The sequence below is a fragment of the Neolamprologus multifasciatus genome, chromosome 11 (assembly GCF_963576455.1).
Source record: "Neolamprologus multifasciatus chromosome 11, fNeoMul1.2, whole genome shotgun sequence".
NCBI classification, from domain to species: domain Eukaryota; kingdom Metazoa; phylum Chordata; class Actinopteri; order Cichliformes; family Cichlidae; genus Neolamprologus; species Neolamprologus multifasciatus.
The window spans coordinates 17,824,324-17,845,295 of NC_140449.1; the positions used below are offsets into that span (position 1 = coordinate 17,824,324).

General features: G+C 40.0%; 1 protein-coding gene across 2 annotated transcripts in view; it reads right to left on the reverse strand.

Annotated features, from left to right (window-relative positions):
- LOC146508132 (dynein axonemal heavy chain 11) overlaps positions 1-20,972 on the reverse strand; it is a 43,645-nt gene that overhangs the window by 10,852 nt on the left and 11,821 nt on the right. Inside the window, exons 18-65 of one of the 2 annotated variants that reach the window (XM_085177555.1) lie at positions 20,705-20,927; positions 20,461-20,577; positions 20,294-20,380; positions 20,049-20,207; positions 19,736-19,819; positions 19,449-19,607; positions 19,226-19,348; positions 18,789-18,911; positions 18,046-18,270; positions 17,873-17,964; positions 17,667-17,793; positions 16,951-17,103; positions 16,625-16,858; positions 15,852-15,983; positions 15,423-15,583; positions 15,057-15,213; positions 14,792-14,937; positions 14,590-14,706; positions 14,361-14,499; positions 14,079-14,171; positions 13,801-13,995; positions 13,641-13,718; positions 13,409-13,541; positions 13,172-13,303; positions 12,769-12,913; positions 12,518-12,668; positions 12,286-12,417; positions 11,725-11,898; positions 10,922-11,126; positions 10,382-10,547; positions 10,034-10,136; positions 9,115-9,354; positions 8,875-9,036; positions 8,578-8,771; positions 8,289-8,451; positions 7,750-7,873; positions 7,402-7,544; positions 6,334-6,495; positions 4,639-4,872; positions 4,331-4,477; positions 4,104-4,217; positions 3,877-4,020; positions 3,230-3,412; positions 3,006-3,107; positions 2,772-2,906; positions 1,324-1,497; positions 980-1,215; positions 722-844 (exon numbers count right to left, since the gene is read on the reverse strand). In XM_085177555.1, the coding sequence (XP_085033681.1) occupies positions 722-844; positions 980-1,215; positions 1,324-1,497; positions 2,772-2,906; positions 3,006-3,107; positions 3,230-3,412; positions 3,877-4,020; positions 4,104-4,217; positions 4,331-4,477; positions 4,639-4,872; positions 6,334-6,495; positions 7,402-7,544; positions 7,750-7,873; positions 8,289-8,451; positions 8,578-8,771; positions 8,875-9,036; positions 9,115-9,354; positions 10,034-10,136; positions 10,382-10,547; positions 10,922-11,126; positions 11,725-11,898; positions 12,286-12,417; positions 12,518-12,668; positions 12,769-12,913; positions 13,172-13,303; positions 13,409-13,541; positions 13,641-13,718; positions 13,801-13,995; positions 14,079-14,171; positions 14,361-14,499; positions 14,590-14,706; positions 14,792-14,937; positions 15,057-15,213; positions 15,423-15,583; positions 15,852-15,983; positions 16,625-16,858; positions 16,951-17,103; positions 17,667-17,793; positions 17,873-17,964; positions 18,046-18,270; positions 18,789-18,911; positions 19,226-19,348; positions 19,449-19,607; positions 19,736-19,819; positions 20,049-20,207; positions 20,294-20,380; positions 20,461-20,577; positions 20,705-20,927 (7,245 nt within the window). The other variant, XM_085177556.1, reaches the window with a different exon arrangement.

The following is a 20,972-nucleotide window of genomic DNA, read 5'->3' on the forward strand; positions in this document are numbered from 1 at the left end:
ACAAACTTAATGATATAATTCACAAATATGACCCCACTCTGGTTAAAAGAAATCCAAATGTAGTGTAAATGTATAAATTAGTCCATAATTGCTCTAAAGGTACATTATGGAGACAAATACAAGCAAACCACCTACAGATACAGTGTTTAGTTAAGTTACTGAAGCTGACTTGAGTCTTTCATGATGATGGACGACTTGTGAATTTATTGTGTTAGATGCCATTTTTCTGTAGGAGACAGGAGTCTTTTTACATAACCATGACTGTGCCGAATTCAGCCTTTACGCTTAGGCTAAGCTGTTCAATATTCATTGCACCTAAAGAATATGAACGCACAAATATACATCCATCACCAGTGTTGAGGGGCCAATCAATACGTTGGCCTCAGGGATTCAGACGATGTGCCGCAAAATTCATTTATAATCTAAAGAGCAGGCAATAATAATGCATTCAGACATGTCTTACTGATGCTTCAAAGCTCAGTGAGATTCAACCATCTGGCAAATGTGCTTCTATTGTCTCACACGACAGATGCATTGGGACAAGTTGTGGGTATATCGACTTATGAAGGAACGGTGATGCAAAAACCGCATATTGATTTAAAGCATTATTTGGCGTGCAACAACACCAATGCTACATAACAGGGCAGTAGTGTTTTTTTTTTTATGATCTTTGCAAGCTAAAAAATGCTTAAACGTGTACTGTTCATGTTTTAGTACCAACCTTCCTCGTTTAATAGTTTTCCTGCTTAGTAGAGGCTCCAGAACTGGGTCTACCTTTTCTGGCAGGTTCTCTATCACGACAGTTTCCCCAAAGACAAGAGCTTGTTCAATCACATCTAAACAACTGTATAGAAAGAAAAAAACAAGAAAAAGAAACATGACTGGAGCTGCAAATTTTTAAGTTTCACAAGCACTCACTGGCACGAGTAATACAATCATACTGTGACAGCAAAACTGACAATAATTTACCGCTTCTCACCCTTTCTGTCCAAGCTGCACCACCCTCAGCTCTGACGCTAGCTGATTTCTGATCCACTTGATGCCCTGCTGCTGTGGGTCGATGATGAGTGGCCAACGCTCACTGGTGGTCAGGATGGCTGCGTTCTCAATAGACATCCTATCATTTGGCAGACCCTGGTTATGCCAAGCAGCCACGGTGGCATCATCTGTAAGCATGAGGACTGGATCCAGGCCGTCTGTCAGGGGTACAGAGACCTGGAACAGAAACACAGGAATGATGTCATTTTGGTTCAAGCACTGGTGGCTGTGCACTCCAGTTCAGACTCAGAGAAAGAAGGATGGTAGTGAAAGTATGTTGCTTACCTTCAGAGATCTAAGGAAAGGAATCCACTTGTTGTTAAAAAGCTCCACACGATACTGGCTGGTAAAGTAACCCATGTAGGAGACAAATGCTGATGTGAGGAGCACATCACCACACAGGGTTTTCTTTTGCTTTTCAAACTGGACAATTTTCAGGGACCAGCGCTCCTTCTCTGACTATAAGACACAAACAGCAAGCTTCAATATCATCTTTAAAAAATACACACAAAATACCAAAGAGAGCAGTCCATCTCATGACCATTTACATCAAGAAGTAAACAATCTGTGCTTCTGAATTATGTGCACCCTAGGCAGCTTCCCACTGCTCACATTTATCATGCAAACTAAGAAGATGTAAGCAGTAAAGCATACAACTGCAATTCCCTTACAATAACTCTGGGTGTTTGGCTGTAGATTCACTCGGCATCAATTTAGCATTCATTTAAACCTTCAATACTGTGACTGTGACAGCCTACAACAATAAATCACGCATGGCATTTTCTTACAAGGGGCTGTGGATCTAGAATATGTCACATAATAAATTCTCAGACAGTTAAAAATCACTATAATTTTACTCTAATGTATTATGGATTGCCTGTAATATCACTCAGTCTGGGGTGAGACATTGTTAATTTCCAACAGCTGTTGAGGCTTTGAGGTAAGTTAATGATTAAATATAGACGGCCTGATTTATTAGTCTGTACACTATTGCTTCCAGGTCAATGCCATAAAGACAAAACATTTATCTTGATATGCTTAAAAGCCAAGCTGTTCCATGCAAACCGCATTTATTTTCTGGAATAAGGAAGTCGAACTTGCAAAATGGCCACTGAAATGACCATATTTTATTTCATATTAGCATCCATAAAGATAAAGATTTGGCTGACAAAAAAAGACATGCAAAGGAATGCAGCAAAGTTGAATATTATATTAAACCAGCTACATAAATATGCAGCTATCGACATTTATATTCTCCACATATTCACATTCCATAATTTCCCATCTGCACTTTTTCAAATAATTAAAAAAAACTTCTGAAGAAATAATTTTTTACTCTTTGGACAAGCTCAGAAGTGCTCACACATCTACCACACAGACACAGGGTAGTGTTAGTGTAGACCTCTTGCCATTTCTCTTCACTCCTCAATTTGGAAACTGCTCAGCCAGCCAGTTGCCCAGTTCAGCCATGCGTTTTCAGTGGTCCAGCCCTCTCTACCTGTCTCACAAGTCCCCGGTATGCTGCTGGGCTGGGCTGTAAAATCTCCCTTTGCCTGATCTGCTCACACAACTGTCAGGCCATCCTGCCAGGACATAACAACTTCCAGTCCAGATTACTGATGCAATTCTATTACCAGCACCTCTCCATGCATATCTCCAGCAAATTGACAGTTAACTGTATGCCAGGTCAGCCCCAATGACACGACCAAACTCCTCTATCTCCCCTTGTTTACCATTAAGCCCTTGACTAGTCGGTTGGCCAGCTCTATGGTCTGGGTGGTACGCATCACCTCCTCCTGACAACTGATTTTCTCAGCTGTAGCCATTTCATACTGAGCTGTTATGCTCTGGAGGCTGGCATCAAGATCCTATAGAAACAAAAGGAAGGAAGCCATGCAAATTAAAAACGATAAAGAAAATGCAGCATTTAGACTGAGTGACTTAGGTAAGAATAACATTGTACTCACTGCCAACTTCTTTTGAAGTGCCAACAGTTTGGCTGTTGCTGTTTCTAGCTCTGCATTAGCTTGTGACAAGGCATGCCTTTTTGGAATCACCTCACAATAGATCTGCAAAATAAATAAAAAATAAATACAGCATGTGTGAAAAAAAAACTTTAAAATGAAGAATAAGATTTCTCATAGGAAACATAAGAAACTGCCTTAGAGTTTATTTGAATGCAATGGCTGACCTCGTAGTATCTCACAATATTAATGGTCCAGGCACAAAGACCAGCTGCAGCTGTAGATTTGGTCCAAACTAGATCAGGGTGAAAGTCTGGGTTTCTCAGATATTGTTGTTTCACCACAGTCAGGCATGACTCAGGGATGTGCTCCTTATCATACGACATCAAGGCCTGCAGGAAATCATCCACCTGACACACAAAAACCAAAACAAATGAGACAGCATTTGATGAAGGCTGAAAATGGAACACATATAGAGCATGTTGCAAATCATAACCACTTCAAACAACTTAATTCTTTGCTTACAAAAGAGAAGGTCCCACAAAATGAGGGTTATATTTGATTCCTCTTATCAACAATTCTTAGGATTAAGTCCTGTGGTGAAAATTTTTAAAAGTGATACCCGAAGCTGGCATCTAAAATAATTAATCAAATGCAATTAAAACCAAACGTTTTCCAGTCACACTTGTATTAACAGAAGCAAGAAGCAGAGGAGGGAGGTTTGCACACTTGCTCCACCAGTGAGTGAGCATATTCATAGAGCCATCCAGCTGTAATGTGAACACTGGAGTTGGGCAGGGCCAGGGTCAAGGCCCACTCACAAATTAGATTGACATTAATCAGGCAGATGCAATTGACATGATGATGGCTTAACCTTGCCCATGAAGGCCCGTGCTGCCTTCCAGCTCCGATCCTTAGGCACTCGACCACGGGGGGCCAGCAGGACCATCACAGCTGCTGCTACGTTGATTACTGCTGCCGGGGGGTTTGGAAAGGCCTTCAGCTCAGTAAGATTCACCTGAAAGAATATTATATAACATCATATATTATGAAAGACTGCAAATTTTACGTAATTCTGTCTAGTCTGATAAAATCTAGTACCTTGTTGAGGGTGTTTAGTGCTGCTGTGGCGGCTGCCAGTAACGGCTCTGCCTTGGATAGGTCGTTTTCACACTCCTTCTGTTTGACCGCAATTTCTGCCTGGATCACAGCAACCTGCACAAAAGCAACCATAACAAATTGGATTCCACACGTCTATTTAACAATGTGGTATGTAGAGTGCAATGCCAAAGAATGTGTGTTATATAATATGTGACAGGACTAGTCACCTTTTGTGCTTCAACATCTGCAGCCTCTCTCTTGCTGCTCACCCTCTCAGTTTGCTGTCCAATCTTAGCAATCAGAGCTTCGATGTTCTCATTTTTAAGGGTCAGTTCAGCATCTTGGGATGCAAGTTTAGCTTTTAGATCTTCAACCTGTATATATAAGAAAGAAACATACTCACAATACTTCAATATGTGAAATACTTAATGTCATAGAAAAGCATAAAAAAGGAAGTACTAATGTCTGTTGTTTACCTTAGCCTAACATCTCTTGCCCAGAAATCAGTTGCCTACAGTGCAGATTAAAGATTTACCTGAGCAGCAGTGGTTTGGAGTTTCTGAAGGCCGCTGTCGAGTCGGTTCATCTTGTGCTGAAGCTGAGCCCGGCTTTTCTCCAGAAGGTTTCTGTACAGGGTGATTTGCTGGAGAAAGCTCTTGGGGGTGGTGTAATTGTACCTCTTCTCATTGCGCTGGTATTTTTCACTTGCCTGGTTGACACTAGTGTGAACATAGGCCATGAAAAGACTGATGGATTCCTGGACGGCAGGCTGTAAAAATAAGCAGACAAGGGGGGAGAGGGGCGAACAGGGTGAGCTGGATTGAGTGGAGTTTAACATCCCAGGCCTGATGGGAACTGAAATATTATCTTCATAAATTTTGAATTCATCTACAAGTTTTGCCATCTTACTTGGCCGGCCCTGACTTACTCAATCTGAAATTTAGGTGCAGCTAGCAGAAATGATTATGCTTTGAAACCTCTGTGAAAATAATGTGTTTAGACCACTGACGTGCAAGCTTGTAAAACATGCACACTGCTTACATTATATCTGGTGGCCTCCAACTTTATAAACACCATCTACTGTGACCGTAATACTACATCCTGACTTGGTATTCATTATACGGCGCACAATGACACACAGCCTGTATTAATCACACAGTTAGTGATCAATTAAAGCAAAAACAAATGATCAGAGAATACAAGGATCAAACCTGACCATAACTCACAAAAAGCCATTGTTAATGATCACAGAGCCACAGGGAAAAAATCATTATTAATTAAGATCTGACACAATGCACTTGACAAAGTGTGCTGTGCTCTGTTGAGATGCGACAGAAACTCTCTGATTGGCCTTGTGTAACAACTATTAGCAGGTTGTGCATTTCTAACTTTAAATGAATGATCATTTCATTTCTTGCAGTCCTGCCTCTTTAAGAAGATAAACAATCATTAACAATGGTTTAATAAATTACTTTACATGTACAGTTTCACATTGTTTTTGGTTTCTTCTCCTCTGCACCAATAAAGATATACTTTTCATTTGCTTTGATTTGATTATACTATTTAAGCTCTCATACATATATTTTGGTTACAGGAGAACTTTAGTCCTACCTCCACCCTTGTGCACTAATCTACTACAACTGCAACATCCCCTAATCATCATCATCATCGTCATCATCATCACACAACTTCTGAGCACTACAGCTACTATTACAACAAGACACGCCTGCACATGAACATGCACAACACTCAAGAGTGGAAAGTAATGGTCTGGCACATGTTCACATATGTGATGACGCTTCCTGGTTGTGACAGCTGTGCCACCTTAGAGGGTCGTTATGTGCTTAATCACTCTTCTCTCATTAACATAAATGAGTCTGGGTTGTGATCGTTCCACTGCCATGATGGAAAACAATGATATGCTGCACTCACTGAGAGTCCCCAGGCATGTGTTCGGCAATTTGTCAGAACCTCAGAAGAGAACTAATGATGAAGGATCCATGGAAAACTTAATCCAGCTGCACAGCAATAATTACAAGGTGTTCATTAAAGTCCAACTGAGTCCCGAATATCAGGGTACATGACAAACCTAGGCAAGATACAGTACCACCTGCATAAATATCTACTGATATTGTTTTTTTAGTAATTTGGCACATGTTGTGTTGTACAGAATATGAATGTTAAGTTATAAGAGATTATGAGATATTGTTCTTGGGTTCGAAAGCCTGACCTCAATGCCTTCAACTTCTTGGATGAACCTGTAGCTGACTGACTGCAGAGCTTCAGGGGTCCAAGAATAAAACCAGTCGATGATTGTGGAGTTGATGAGGGCTGGAAAGTGACGAGCCCTAACCTGCAGAACACTGCCCACAGGAGAGAAACACAGGACTACCTGCAAAGAAGAAAGCAAAGAGAGAAAGTCTACCATGTGCACTAAAAGATTGGTAGAAACACACTTCATCAAAGAGTACACATAGGAAAATCAACACAGGTCACAGACATCAAAATGATGCATCTCCAAAGGGAAAGTCATAACTGGCAGCAGCCTGGGCCCCCACTTTCAACACCTTGGCACATAGACAGGAGCTACATTCCCAGTTGGCTGGAGCAGACGGTGACGCTACCAGAGGCCCTGGCGCAAACACTAGCTGGATGGCATACATGTGTAGTGACTGAGAAAAGAATTTCCTTCCTTTTAACCCCCCCACTTTGTCAGGCTTGGTTAATTCAGCTTGTTAAACATATTTAGTAATATTAAACAGCAGCTGTGCTTTTAATTTCCCCAGCTCAAATCTAATGTATGTGTAAGAATTTCTCTTTATTTTAGTTTGTTTGTTTGGTAGCAGGATTTCTCTAAAAGTTATGAATGGATTTGCATGATAAATTTACCAGTAGTAGGATTTGACCCAGCCTGGAGGTGATTAACTTTTGGAGTCAATCCTGATCCAGATTGGGATCCGGGTGTTTTGGGGACGAAGATAGGGCAAAGATGAAACATTTCGATTCTTACTTTTTAAGAGCTTCTTATAAAATTGAAATGAGAAAAGAGAGAGGTTATTCCAGATGTTCTTTGGGATCCGGGCACTCAATTCATGCAGTGTATTTTCAGCCCTGAATTCATCCAGAGCTAATAATCTCACTTTTTAATGTCAGCCTTCAGTGCATAACTGGAACCTTTTAAAGGATCAGGGGGTAGTTGTTGTAGAAGACAGATTACCAATAAAACTCTAACAGAACATGTTAAATTTAAATGCATTGGTGGATTTAAAAAAAACATACAAAATCTGAAAGACTAAACCTTGAGCTGTAGTCCCACTCGATCTGTGAAAAATTTCCAACAGTTTTCCCTGTTGTCCAGGAGACCAAGGCCTTGCACGTCAGCTCTCACCCCAGACACAATACTTTCAATCTCCTCCTCACTGAAAACCTCAGGAACTTCCCCTGTACAGCAAAACACAGTCATTATTACAGACTAGCAAATGCTAATGATGGATATTCACAGAGAACAATCTTAGAGGCTGAATGCATTTGATGTTTAGTAATTCACAATCATAAAGAAAAAATGCTACATATACCGAACAGGTATATGAGTCAGGTGAACAGATGAAACAACACAGTGTAAATTAATTTGGAGTTTGGGTCTGACCTGATGCCAGAAAGTCATTAATAATGACCAGAAACCGGTCATCGGATATTTGTGCGTCACTCAGGAGCAAAGCCACACGCTTGTTCTGCACTCCAGCCTTCAGGAACAAACCGGCCAAATCCATCTACACAAAAACCACACAGGCCATGAATGGATAATATTCATATTGAGTGGCATGAAGATCAAACTGTTCAATAAATTCATCAATTGGATATCTAAAATCCCATGATTAACACTTTGATTTTTTAAGAGGCTTTTAAATGATAAATTGTTAGGCTTGCCTCATCAATAATGTATTAAAATATTGCCCAGTGTCTTTTAATAGTATCTGACAATTATTTTATGCATCACTGGAGGATCTGAGCAAAACTGAATTATATCAATATGCTGCATTCGGCGAGAAAGAAAGCTCATCTGGGGATTCTTTAAAGGCACCTTGATTCAAATAACGTTTTTTTCCTCTACGTTTTCATAACCTGTGAAAGTCAAACAGTGGTTCATGTTCTTGGCTCTAATCTGTCACCAAGATCAGTATTTACCTTGAAGTCCTGGACTGTGTAACCTTTACTCAGAATAATTTGGAAGACTTCCACAGAGGATAGGTAGGCAGCCAGACGAGTCAGGCTTTGCTTCCCACTGCCCCCGACTCCGACCAGTAAGCCATGACCTCTTGGAGTTTCCAAGATACGACTGATGTGGCAGCTGGCAATAACACATCTCTTCGTTATAGTTCTAATTATATTTACATCATATTATTTTTCCAGTATGACATAGTTTTATTATAACTATAATATTTATTAAACCATAACATAAACCAGCTCCGCTTACACATGTTGCATGGCATCTTCAAACAACACTAGGTTCATGGCTGGATGAATCTCATTGTAGCTTTCCAGGGCATCTGTGAGGATGGTGCTGAGTGCAGACCAGTCTGTTACAGGGGCATAGGAGGGTTTCTCACCCATCTGGGCAAAGTGGCAATAAAGGAGTGGCTGCTTTTTCACCTTTATATTCTCCAGTCCCTAGAAGAAAACAGGAAACAGGCATAGTAATAATAATGGGTAAAGTTTTTATGTGATGATGAAAAGCAGCAGTTTATTCTGTTTATCAAAAGCTGCTTTGCACCTCAAAACATTCTTGCATAGTCTCCAACTGGAACTTCTGAAAAAGCTGCAGGTCCTTTAGATCTACCAGTCTGTCTGAGTATACTCTGCAGGACTCGTGGAGCCACAACTGTGCCAGGTCAGCGCTGTCTTTCACATTCTCAGGTCCAGAGAAGAGGATGCCCTTAATTTCACATATCATATTAATATTTTACTTTTAATACACAAGTCAAGTTGTATAAGTGTTTACTATGGGCAATACCTGAAAGACATTTGACAGATCTCGAAGATTAAACGTGTAGTGAAACTTGATGGCTGTGGGCAGAAAGTTATGAACCATCTTGTGGTGAAGAGTTATGGCTGCCTGAATGACAGCTGCAGCACTACTCTGAACAAGGGGACTGAAGAGCTGCTGCTTCAGATGACTACACAGGATCTGACTGAAGATCGATCTCTGAGCATCACATGAAGGAAAGTTCACTGCAAACACAGAGAAATGCCTCTGTAGAGAGCAAAGGCACACAAAAATTGCAAAATATGTTTAGTATATATGTGTATAGATAACATCTTGCTTAGAAATGGGCTCTGTTAAACACCAAATACTGTGACAAATGTATGAATGTAGAAGTAGCAATCATTCTTGACACATATTGTGTTTTCTTTGTAGTAGCAGTAGTATGTATTAGGTAGTGGTATGAAGTCCCACACCAATAAAATAGAACCCCCATAATGTCTTCACAATATAAAGCACTGTTGAAATCGAGCTCTTATTTGAGTAAACAAACAAACTTTGTTACATACTTTTTTTAAAGTTTGTAATGTGGTGACAATGGGCTAATTTTACAGAATAAGACATAAAATTGCCATTGCTTAACAAAGTATAAAAGTAAGTAACAAATATAAAACACTGTAGGTCAGAATAAAGTAAAAGGTGCAGATGTAATGTCCCCATATGAGCATGTAGGGTCTCAGGAGATTTAAGATTAGGTTCAAAACAGTTTCTGGAGCTTAGAAAGCAATGAGGAAAGCATGATAATGCAGGATTTGTGCATTATTGCACATCCACTTTAATTTAGATTAATTTAAACTACAACTCAAACCATCAGCACTGCTCTGCATAACTATATTTTTTGAAAAATAGATTATGTTGGTATATACAACAGTTTTACCTGCTATCATACCTGTAATCTGGGGTTGATAATGAAAGTCCCAGCAGTTGGATTCATACAGGCAACATATTGGGTATTATGTATTTCTTTCAGGGTCAGTTTCTGTCTGTCATAACTGCAGAGAGAAGGAAATTGAAGAAGGTTTCAATGGCTAATCAAAAAAAAATAATAATAAAATACTGTCACGAGATTTAAAATTACAGCTGAAAAACAGGTACTGTTTGTTCATATTGTTTGCATGTTTTTTTTTTTTTATTCTTGCCTATGCTGTTATGCTATGTCTGTCTGTGCTCCTTAGAGAAACTATACAGAATCTCTCACTTGACTTGTTTTGGCTTGGTGTGTGCAGAGTCGTCTTACCAATGCCCATAATCCAGATGTTGGCGTATAAGTGTGTGAGGCTGCACTGTGCCATAATTATCCATAGCTGGCATGTTCATGTCATCTATAAAGTAGATCAGCCTTCTGTTGCCTACAGGGGAGTAGCTTCTGCCTGCTCTTTTCTCTAATGGTCGCTCTAAGATCGCTGCAACAGAAATAAACAAATGAACAGCAATACAAACATTGACTGAACCAAATTCAATTAAGATTTTTAAAGATCAAAGATTTTTACGGGCAATTCACTACATGTATTGGACACACAGGATAATCGAAATACTGCTTCTCTCTCAACTTGGTGTAAATAAGAATTTAGAGTTAAGAAAGATAGAGGACATTCTAGGGAAAAATATAAAGTCACACTTATGTACAACAGTGCAGTTTTGAAAGATATAAATAAAATAAATAAATAAAGCAGTGCGTGAGTTGTGCACGGACATTAACAGTCATTGCCAGTAGGTGGTGCTACAGTTCATTGCATGTGCTACTCTGTTCCACATGACAATCAAAAACGCAGCTCACCCTGCAACATGAGGGAGGAGGTGTAGTAGTTCAAAGGTACTTTTGTGGTCATGTAACTTTCTGGCAGACAGTCTAACTTGTTCCTGACGAGTGCAGTCTTTCCCACTCCGGCATTCCCCACAAGCATCACTGGCTGTCTCCTCTCTAGCAACAAGTCCATGAAGTAGTGAAGACGCACGGTCTCTGCTGTGTGTACAAGAACAGCCTGCAATCATAGAAACAGCAGGAAGACACAGAACAGAAACACACATGCTTATTATGGCTTTCTTTGAGTGTGATTTATTGACAGACATGTGTTCAGTGAATTGTGCGTGATTTATAATTTCTTGTATTTCCCCTGAACGCCACAACCATTCTGTCATAATAGCATCATTTGCTCAGAACAAAACCCTACTAATTATGGCTCAGCAAGAGCCTTTGGAGCATTCACAGCTGTACACAGGAGTATAAAGAAAGACAAAAGAGCGTGGGTGATAGCTCAAGCCTTGTTGCTCATGCCTTCACCCCCACACAGTCTGGTATAGGGAGTACTGGATGGTAATCAGACACAGTGGCAAGCCTATCATCCATTCTAGCACCCCTGCCATAACCTCAGGATGTGACTTTACCCTCTCTTATTATGTTCACTGAGGCATACATACATTTTTAATATGACTGCATTGTTCATTTTTGGTTATTTTGCTGTAAGGAGGTTGCTTCTTTTGATTGTAAAGGTAATTATTTATGAAACCACTTTGAAAAGTTTCCCTTTCTCTCTTGAGGGATCTACTCTGAGTTCTAGCAGCTTATACGTATGCTCTTACCTGTAATGGTGTACAAGTGTCCATGTCAAAGGGTGGCACGGTGTCACTCCAAGGCAAAAACCGCCTGGTTTGATGGTCAAGGTAATAGTCGAACACTGTTCCCTGTGCTGGCAGTTTTACAGTCTTCATCTCTTTGGTCAACCACTGACTGAACTCCGCTCGATAATCACAGAGCTTATGAAGCAATGAAGCATACAATGTTATGGATTAATTCACATCATGTCATTTAGACGGCCATCTACAATCAGTCAAAATTTGTTAAGCTTATTCTTGAAAAAACTGTCCTGTTTACCTGACATTTTTAATGAATTATTTTATTTTACAATAATAGTGCTATAAAAAGTAAATAAAAATAATCCTATAACTAAGTAAGCCAACCAAAAGTACTGTCTAACTGCACTTGATGTTTAGTTCTGTGAAAAAAATATATTTCTGTTTGAAATATCACAGAATAAGAGACTTCTAAAGAGTATGTCACTGTCATGTCAAAGCTTATCTTTACAGCTACTATAATGTACACAGCATGATGTAAAATTTACCTAAATTAAACTATATGAATACCTGATCTTGATACAAGGCCCCACCGAAAGCCCAGATGCAGGAAAAGGTGAAATAGGTTTCATAGATTTCACGAGGGGATTCAGAAGGAACATTTTCTGGTGTCAGAAGGCAGTCGAGCAAAGTGCAGAGTGTCTGAATGAAAAGAAAGGCTTATTATATTTCAGTTTTCTGCCAGTAGAGGTATACAAGGGAAGAAATAAATGCATTGCGCATGTTTCTGTGTCATATGCACCTGCACCATAGAGATCTCTGGAATGGAAGTGATTGTCTTGAAAGTGTTTTTCATCTGCTCTAGACAACGTGGAACGTATTTCTCAAACAGTATGGTGAGATGGGCTCTTTCAGTCTGCCGTTTTCTTTGGTCAATCCAGCTGGCAACGTACCTGAGCAGCAACCCAAATCCAGAAGATTACACAAAATTGCCACAGAAAAGGTATCCGATATTAGATACTATGTGATTAATTTGAAGTCTGTGTAACTCACGGGTTCCAGCCCAGGTCCTGCTGGTTAACATAGAGGATACCTGCTCTGGACACAGTGGCAGGAGTCGCCATTCTTAGGTGACTGATTTCAAAAATCAGTCTCATAGATGAAGTAAGTGCCACACGTTCATTACTGGCTAGAGTCAGTACCTGAGAGACATTGTGAAACATTAATACTACGACATCTGAATGGCCAATATGATGGACAAGACTCTACCCAAATGATAAGAAAACACCCCCATATCTCATCAAGTATGACATGATTCATTGCTGTGGAAAAGAACCTCCAAGTACTCACACTTCAGGAGCTGATTGCTGAAGGAAGGGGAGAGAAACATCTTTTTCTATCTATACCACATTGGTTGCTATGTGTCTACAATAGTGTATGAGTGAAAAGGAGGGAGGTACCTTGTTATCATCCATCACTGTGTTGAGTGATTCAATCCACATCGGATCAATGTCTCCATCCAACACAATCCACTTAGGCCCACTGTGGGAGATGTTTGCCTGCTCTCGCATCAGTGATGAAAGCAAACCTAGCAAACAGGAATTTGGGGTGCATAGAACGAGAGTGAGATTTGGTCTTTTTGTTGAGGTTTTGCTATCTTGTTTTTAATGCACTTTTTTCTTTTTTTTTTTACCATCTTTCCATTCTCGAGTTGCAGGATGGATGAAGCCAAACAGCTCATTTCTGTCTATTGCTTTTGGGTTGAGATCATTCCATACAGGCTTCCTTTTCAGGTTTGCATAAGTTTTATGGAGAACTCTCAATATCTGTTAATAAAAATACCAGCACTTTACCATTCATATTTATGTTACAAATTCAGCTGAACATTTATTTAGACAGCAAGTGACACAGAAAAAAAATCTAACCTGACTTTTTCCAGTCCCTGCATTTCCAACAACAAAGACAGAGTGACGTACAGCCATGAGCTCCTCCAGCTGCACCACCTAACAAAAAGTAAATAAAGGTGCTTAAAAGAGGGTTCTTTAATCCTTTTTTAGAGTAGGTATGAACAGATTCATCTCAAACCTTGAGGATAAATGTCTCCTCTGGCTGCAGCCGAAGATCAAGTGTAGTCTTTCGAATGGCCTTTTCAAATTCTAGGTCTCTTTCTCGTTCTACTTCCATGTCTGGGAACAGGTCTCCCAGCAGTCCCATGAAGATAGGCACATCCTCTGTCACAATTTTAGACATGTTGAAGTCCCGCAGTGCACGCATCAACACCTAGGTATTAAAATGAGTATGAGATCAAATATCAGCGTGAGATATTAGATAAAATATGAGATAAAATGCACATATCAGTTCACCTGATCCTCTACTCTTGTTTTGTCTCTTCTTCTCAATGCCCCTGCCAGAACCAGAACAGACTTGACAGCACGCAAACCCCAATCATAGTGGTCCTGATAAACAAAAATGACAAAAGAAAATGAAAATGTGCATTCCCACGTTTACACTAACCATAAATCCAAACAAACTCCTAGTGCTTTGCTGTGCTCCTGAGGCAAATCTAGAAAGATTTATTACTGGTGTCCTCTGTTCTAATTCAACAATGTGAAATGTTACAGAGCTACTAAGTGTCTTACTCATACCTGCTTGGAGAGCAGTTCCTTGCAGAGAGTGTACAGAGTGATGAACTTCTTGGCTAAAAGCTTAGCATCACGGAAGCCTTCTGCCACGAGCATGATCTCACAAATGAGTTCAGTGTCTGGCACCACCATGGCACAGGGCCTACAGGAGGACAGACAAAGCACACGTTGAACTCTCTGCTGAAAAATGACATTTTATATATATTTAAAAAGGTGGGTGCATCATTCCCACCTGAAAAGAGACTTGAGGTTCTCAGGTAGCTCCGTCCTCCCTGCATAGCCAGGATTCATAGTTATGAAAATCCCAACCGAGTGTTTTAAAGCAATGTCCTTGTCGAGGAACAGGAACCTGTGAGGTGGCACACACTGTTAACTTATTTTTTAAGTAAAAGTAACATGATGTAAACTTCATGTATTCTTCTTCAATTACCCACCTTTCCTTTTTAGATCGAATGGCATCCTGAATGGTTTTAACCTGCACCGCTACAACCGACAGAACATCCACGGGGATACGATTGAATTCATCAAAGCAGCCCCATGCTCCAGTCTGTGCCAGACCCTTGTAAATATTTCCAATGGACTAAACATAAAAATAAGCATCACAGAAATTTTGCATTAAAATATATTTCTTTACTGAAACATCTAAATGAAAACATAAACTGACCAATGGCAATGACTCTGATGTACTGAATTTCACACCTTGTAGTCCATCTGTTCAGAACAATTGAAGACGTATACCATGACACCCATGGCTCTGCCAAGATCCTTTGTGGTCTCAGTCTTCCCTGTTCCAGCAGGGCCCGACGGGGCCCCACTCATGTTCAGGTGGAGTGACTGAGTCAAGGTGATGTAACACCTACAGTGTGAAAGGTGAACATAATTTTTTTTACACAATTAATGTTGTGTATTGTCTGCAAAGAGTAAAAGCTGATAAGCATAAGTAGAGAACACAGAGAAGAGTCAGAGAGGGAGGACATGCAGATGGTCTAAGTGACAGAAGAGGGTGAGATGGAGGCAGATAATCTCACTTAAGAGAGCAGCCGAAGGAAAAACAAGAAGAGTTACCGGTCTGTCAGAGGAGTGATGACCAGACGTGGTGTATTTCCAAGATACTCATAAGAGTAAATGAACTGAGCATCGCAGATGTTGATGTAGCAGTGGCGAAGCTGCTCACTCCAGTAATGTCGAAGCTGGGAAAGCCATGGGAAGGTCTGTGAGGTGGTGACCTGTAAACACACATGGCTCATATCAAACGTCATCAATGAAAAATGCCGCACAAATACTGAGATGCTATGACTATTTTCTTTAAAAGAATTATACCTTTGAGTGTGCCGATATCAGTTAGTCAAATTCCAACTCAAGCTGTTTTAAATTAATAAAAAAAGTAATTTGTTCTGCACACATACAGTAAGAGTAAAGCTTGCCATAATACCAAAGTTAGCTCAATCAGACTAAAACAAGATGTCATGCAAGAAGTTATTCATTTGTTTTAACCTTTTTAGCAATGAGGCTGGCAACAATGTCTCTGGCATGGACATCAATGGTGCATACAGTCATGATCTTTTGCCTGTCTCCTGAGCTCAGCTCTCCAAGTAGCATGCCAATCAGCATGTTGAGTTGAGAAACCTATAGGTGGGAAACAACAACTTCAAAGCAAAGAGGAGAAGAGAGTAACACAAATTCACACAGGAGATCATTTCCCTCAAACTGATATTAACATTTCCTTTTTTCCTGTCACTTGTCCTACTGATCATTCAAAATCATAAAACCTTGCAGGTCATTTACCAGCATTACACGAATGTCTACTCTACATATGATCAAAAGCAGTCTAGTGTTCTTGTTTTTACTAAAAAATAATTGAAATCATTTGTTCCTGTTCCTGTTCCTGTGTGACAGCAGATCCAATCAATGCAATGCCGTGGGTTGATGGGGGAGAGGGAGATTATTCAAACAGCAGCCAAGGACATGTTAACCTTTAATGGTACCGATGAAAGTGACAAGAGTGATAAAACAACTCTGATCAGAGTCGACGGTGAGGCTCCCGAAGCAGGTCAGATCATATGCATAGTATATGCAGACACTATGTATAATACAGATCATTGAACACAGCATGTCGAGAGCATGACATCAAATCGAAACTTTCTTTTCTTTGAAAATATCACATTAACCTTAAAAAACATTAATACATAACAAACACCTTTTAATGGCAAAACTATTTTGCCACTATTTAAAACTAAAGCCTTAAAATGTCAGTTAAGCTACCATACCTGTTTTTTATTGTAGTCTTTTAGCGCTGACTCAAATCCTTCTTCCAGTCTTTTGAACACAAGTTCCATATCATTAGTCCACCAGATCTGTGATCCAGCAAGAGCAACTTGGGCAGGGAAATCGAGAATCCACTGCTCTCTGGGTCTGTCCTCGTACACGGACACAGCCTCAGATAGGTGAGCCTTGACACATTCCTTCATAGACTCTTCAAGACGACTGAGCCATGCCTCAACCTAACGGGAAGTATTTTTTTTAACAAACGATTCAGCTACTTTGTGATGTGTGATCGATAATTTACATTTGCTGATGATGAATATGATCTTACCGGCCCGCGACACAAACATTCAGTCTGGAATGGGACAAATTCCCTCTCTTTGCTATACATGCCCACAGCAACTTTAGGATTACTCAGCTGATCGTTTTTGCTGAACTCAAGATCGGTCAAGTTGTCAAAAATTTTTGAGAGATGGACGGTCACCTACAAAAGACAGTCAGTCGCATTTGCGCATGATAGACACATTAAGCACAGCAATTATTACGCAGGCTAGACACTAAAATAAAATAAAAGGATTTGCATGTTTCAACTCTAAATGGGTGCTCAAACACTTTTTACTACAAGCTACATTTGCCCATTTGGACACACATTCACCCTTCAAGTTTTTTTCTGTCATGCACACACTCTGATGGATGCATCAGGAGCAATTTGGGGTACAGTATCCTCCCCACAGAAACCTGAACATGTGAGGATCTGGAGACCAAAGCACAGACCTTCTGACTTGATGGGCAAACAACTAATTTTGTTTAAAAAAATCCCTGCACACCAAACTCAAAAATAAACAACCTATCTTAGACCAAATGCATAAGCATGCATAAGTACTATAAATGCACAGTGCGCTCAAGCATTTTGAAAGTCCCTATTGGACAGGCCTACACCCCAGGGGACCTGTCCATAACGCCAACGCTGCCTTCTGATAATTGAATGACCTGCTCTATATCCTGAGCCACAACTGCCCCAAAGAAGGGAAAGTTTACTGAATTTACTTCTCTGGGACGACTTCCTTTAGAGAGGATGTCCAACAAATCTGCGGATGAAATAAAGTAGAATCGTGGAAATGCGAGTCTTTTTGTTTCCAGGTATTCAGTAAGAGCTTTTTCACATAATGCCAGCCTGTTGGAAAGATTGAATAGGATCAGTAAGCAGGAAATCTTTCAGCGTATAACACAAGTTTGATGAAAACAGCATGAACCTTTTTTGTAGATCCTCTAACTTCTCCAGTAGATGAGGTTTGTTAGTGGCCTCAATTACATTTTTAATGATGGCACTGCCCAACATTAGCTCCTGAAAGAACAAAAATTCCCATTGTTACAAATGGTGACAACATAATTTGCAGCTCTACACAAACTGTGTATACATGCACACCTGAAATTCTGCATCTATTGCTTTGAATCTGTGTGTATCTGTAGGCAGTTGCTGGCAAATGTCATCAAAGCCTTTGAAAATGCTTTCAAGGTAGGCCCATGTCCTTTGGACCTCCATCCAGACCATCAACACAGAGTCGGCCACCGTCAACTGTTTTTGTAGTTCCACTACCTGGTGCAGGAAGTGATCTGTGTGCTTATTCTGAAAGACACTCTGGAGCTGAACCTTGAGAATAAGGGAAAAGAAGAATAAGCATAAAGGATGTGCTCTAATGTAAAATTAAAGTGCAGCAGATAGAATCAAAGCTATCCTAAAGAAAAAACCTATTTTCAGAATTGGACACCATTACACGTATCAGCTGCATTTGTAAACATCTTCTATCTCATCAGCACGCCAAGCCAAGTGAAATGGGGGGGCAGGGAAACTATTTAAACAAAGATGGAGGCACTAAAGTGTCAGGAATTCTAATTTCAGGCTGTAACCCCCTCAACGCATCTGGTGTACATGTTCAAAGAGCGCCACGGTGCAACAATGCCCTGTGTTGTCCAGAAGCTATAAATCTTGAGACTCAATAGGGACCTTTCTGCTCTCAGCCATGCTATTAGACACTCAAATGGGGAAGGCACTTCTGTGATCTCATCTCTATTCAGCACTTAACTATCAGAGATTCTCACAGACAGCTGATCTTGACAACAAGCTCTTGTTCTTTTGTAAAATAACTTACAGTAACTTAAGACATCTACCTGATGATCCTCAAGAGTTTCAATGAGTTGTTCATCACATTTAAGCAGTGGCACAGAGGTCTGGTAATGTTCTTCATATGAAAGCTCCATTGACATCCACGTCTGACTTATTTCTGTTACAACCTGAAATATAAACAGTGAATAGTGTTGATAGCAAATAGAAGTTTACCAATAAACTAACTTCACAAAAAGTGCTATTAGTACAGCTGCATGTCTTATTTATTTGTTTAGCACATCTATTCAATGTGAAATTCTGTTTCTAATAACTTCCAAGAGGGGGTAGGGACTAATAAGTGTATACTTCTGCATACTCCTTTTCAAACAAAAGAATGGAATGATATTTTGTAATGATTGTGAAGGCACATATTTGAAATAAAAATGAACTGAACTGAATTGAAAAGATGTCAACATGTTTGTGTTCATAGCTGAAGAAAAACCTTCTCTATTGCCATCTCTTTGACTGCCTTTTCCACTATGTTGCGGACTTCATCTTCAAACAAATGGAGCTGTAAAGCCAACAGGTCCTCCAAAGTGGTACTATCTGTCACAGTGAAATCCATCTAAAAAAAATAGTAAAAACGTGTAACATGTTTATTAAGCAAAGCAAAATATACAACGAGATATCTTACAAAAAGGCCTCTGCTTTATGAATTTATGCACCTGTGTTGTTCTAATTAGCTGGACCCAGTGACGCTCTCGTATTGCCGGGTTCTGCAGTTGACTCACAGCCTGCAGTGACGTCAACAAGTTCTTTACATAAAGGTCTAATCCAGAATACACATCCCACAAGCGAGCTTCTTTGTCAAGCTTTTGTATGTCCTACACAAACAGAAGGTAGGTAAACATAATTAGTTATTAGGGGCATCTGTTACAAACAGCAATGGTGCGTGACAGCAAGACAGCAGGAGAGATGAGCTGGTGTGATGTAGCACTGTTGGTGACCTTACCTTGGCAAGCCTCCTCAATTCTGCATCCATCTGGTCCACGTTTATCTGCCTCCATTTGGTCATTGTCCAGTTTTCCACACTGCTCTGTATAGATAAAGACACATGGAGAAGGGTCAGTGGGTTAAGGCTATTTGATAGGGACATTTAGAGGCTACAGCGTATTCAAAGTCTCAAAGAGGACAGCCAGGTCAAGTCATTTATGTATTGGGGTATTATGGTAGGGTGATGAGACCTAGAGTTGTTTTTTTGTTTTGTTTTTTCAATTTCCCCATGAAAAAAATGGCATTTAAAAATCACTGATAAATCAACCTACTTGCACATATACAACAATGTCCCACAGTTCTTTGAGAATCGTAATCTCTCGTCTGCAGAGCTTGATGTCTCTGTAGTCAGAAATGGAAACATCAAGTAGGCTGGCAGACTCTTGCAGCTCTGCTACTTCTCTCTCCAAATCCCGGATTGCTTTTTCTGACTAGAAAACAAATGGCAGTTGTCATCCAAAAAGGTCAAATAAAATGCTGTTTTGATCCGATAGTCAAGCAATGATTAAAAACCTACTTTCTCAAGACTACTGTAAGGATTTACTGCCTTGTAACTGAAGGGTGCCATTGTTCTGAACATGTCTCTGAACTGGGTTTGTTTCACCTGAAAAATATGTTCATGTTGCTTAACGTATGTTACAATAGTTTCTACACTGTACAATTTTAGTTTTCTCATATGATCACCTCAAAATCCATGCACCGTCTTCGTAAAACCATCACTTCTGCATTCTTCATGGGTGCCACCTCGTGCCTTACTCTTAGGGCCAGTTTTTTAGCCCCACTCCATTTCTCTGGAAGTTCCTGTCGACAAAACTACAGTTATCACTCGGAGCACAAAAGTACACATAATGAATATAGTAATCTGATTCTTTGTGGATAAATTACTGTTTATGATTACATTGCTGTAGTTGGCTCACTCTTTTCCTACCTCCATTTGCCAGTAGATATGGTCTGGTATGGTCACACCATATTGTTCCAGGAGGGTCACTGTTTCTCTAAGAGGCTCAAACATCTTGTCTGTGGCATTCTGTCTGTCCTTTACAGCTAACAGATGACTCATCACTTCCACAAAGCCATGGTTGTCATCTTTAGCTATAGGTTGTCTTAGCCCTTCAACAGTAGCTTGGATAAACTTCTGCAGCTCATCAAGACTGAGTGGGAAAAGCTAGAGTAAGAACAACTGATCCTACAAATTT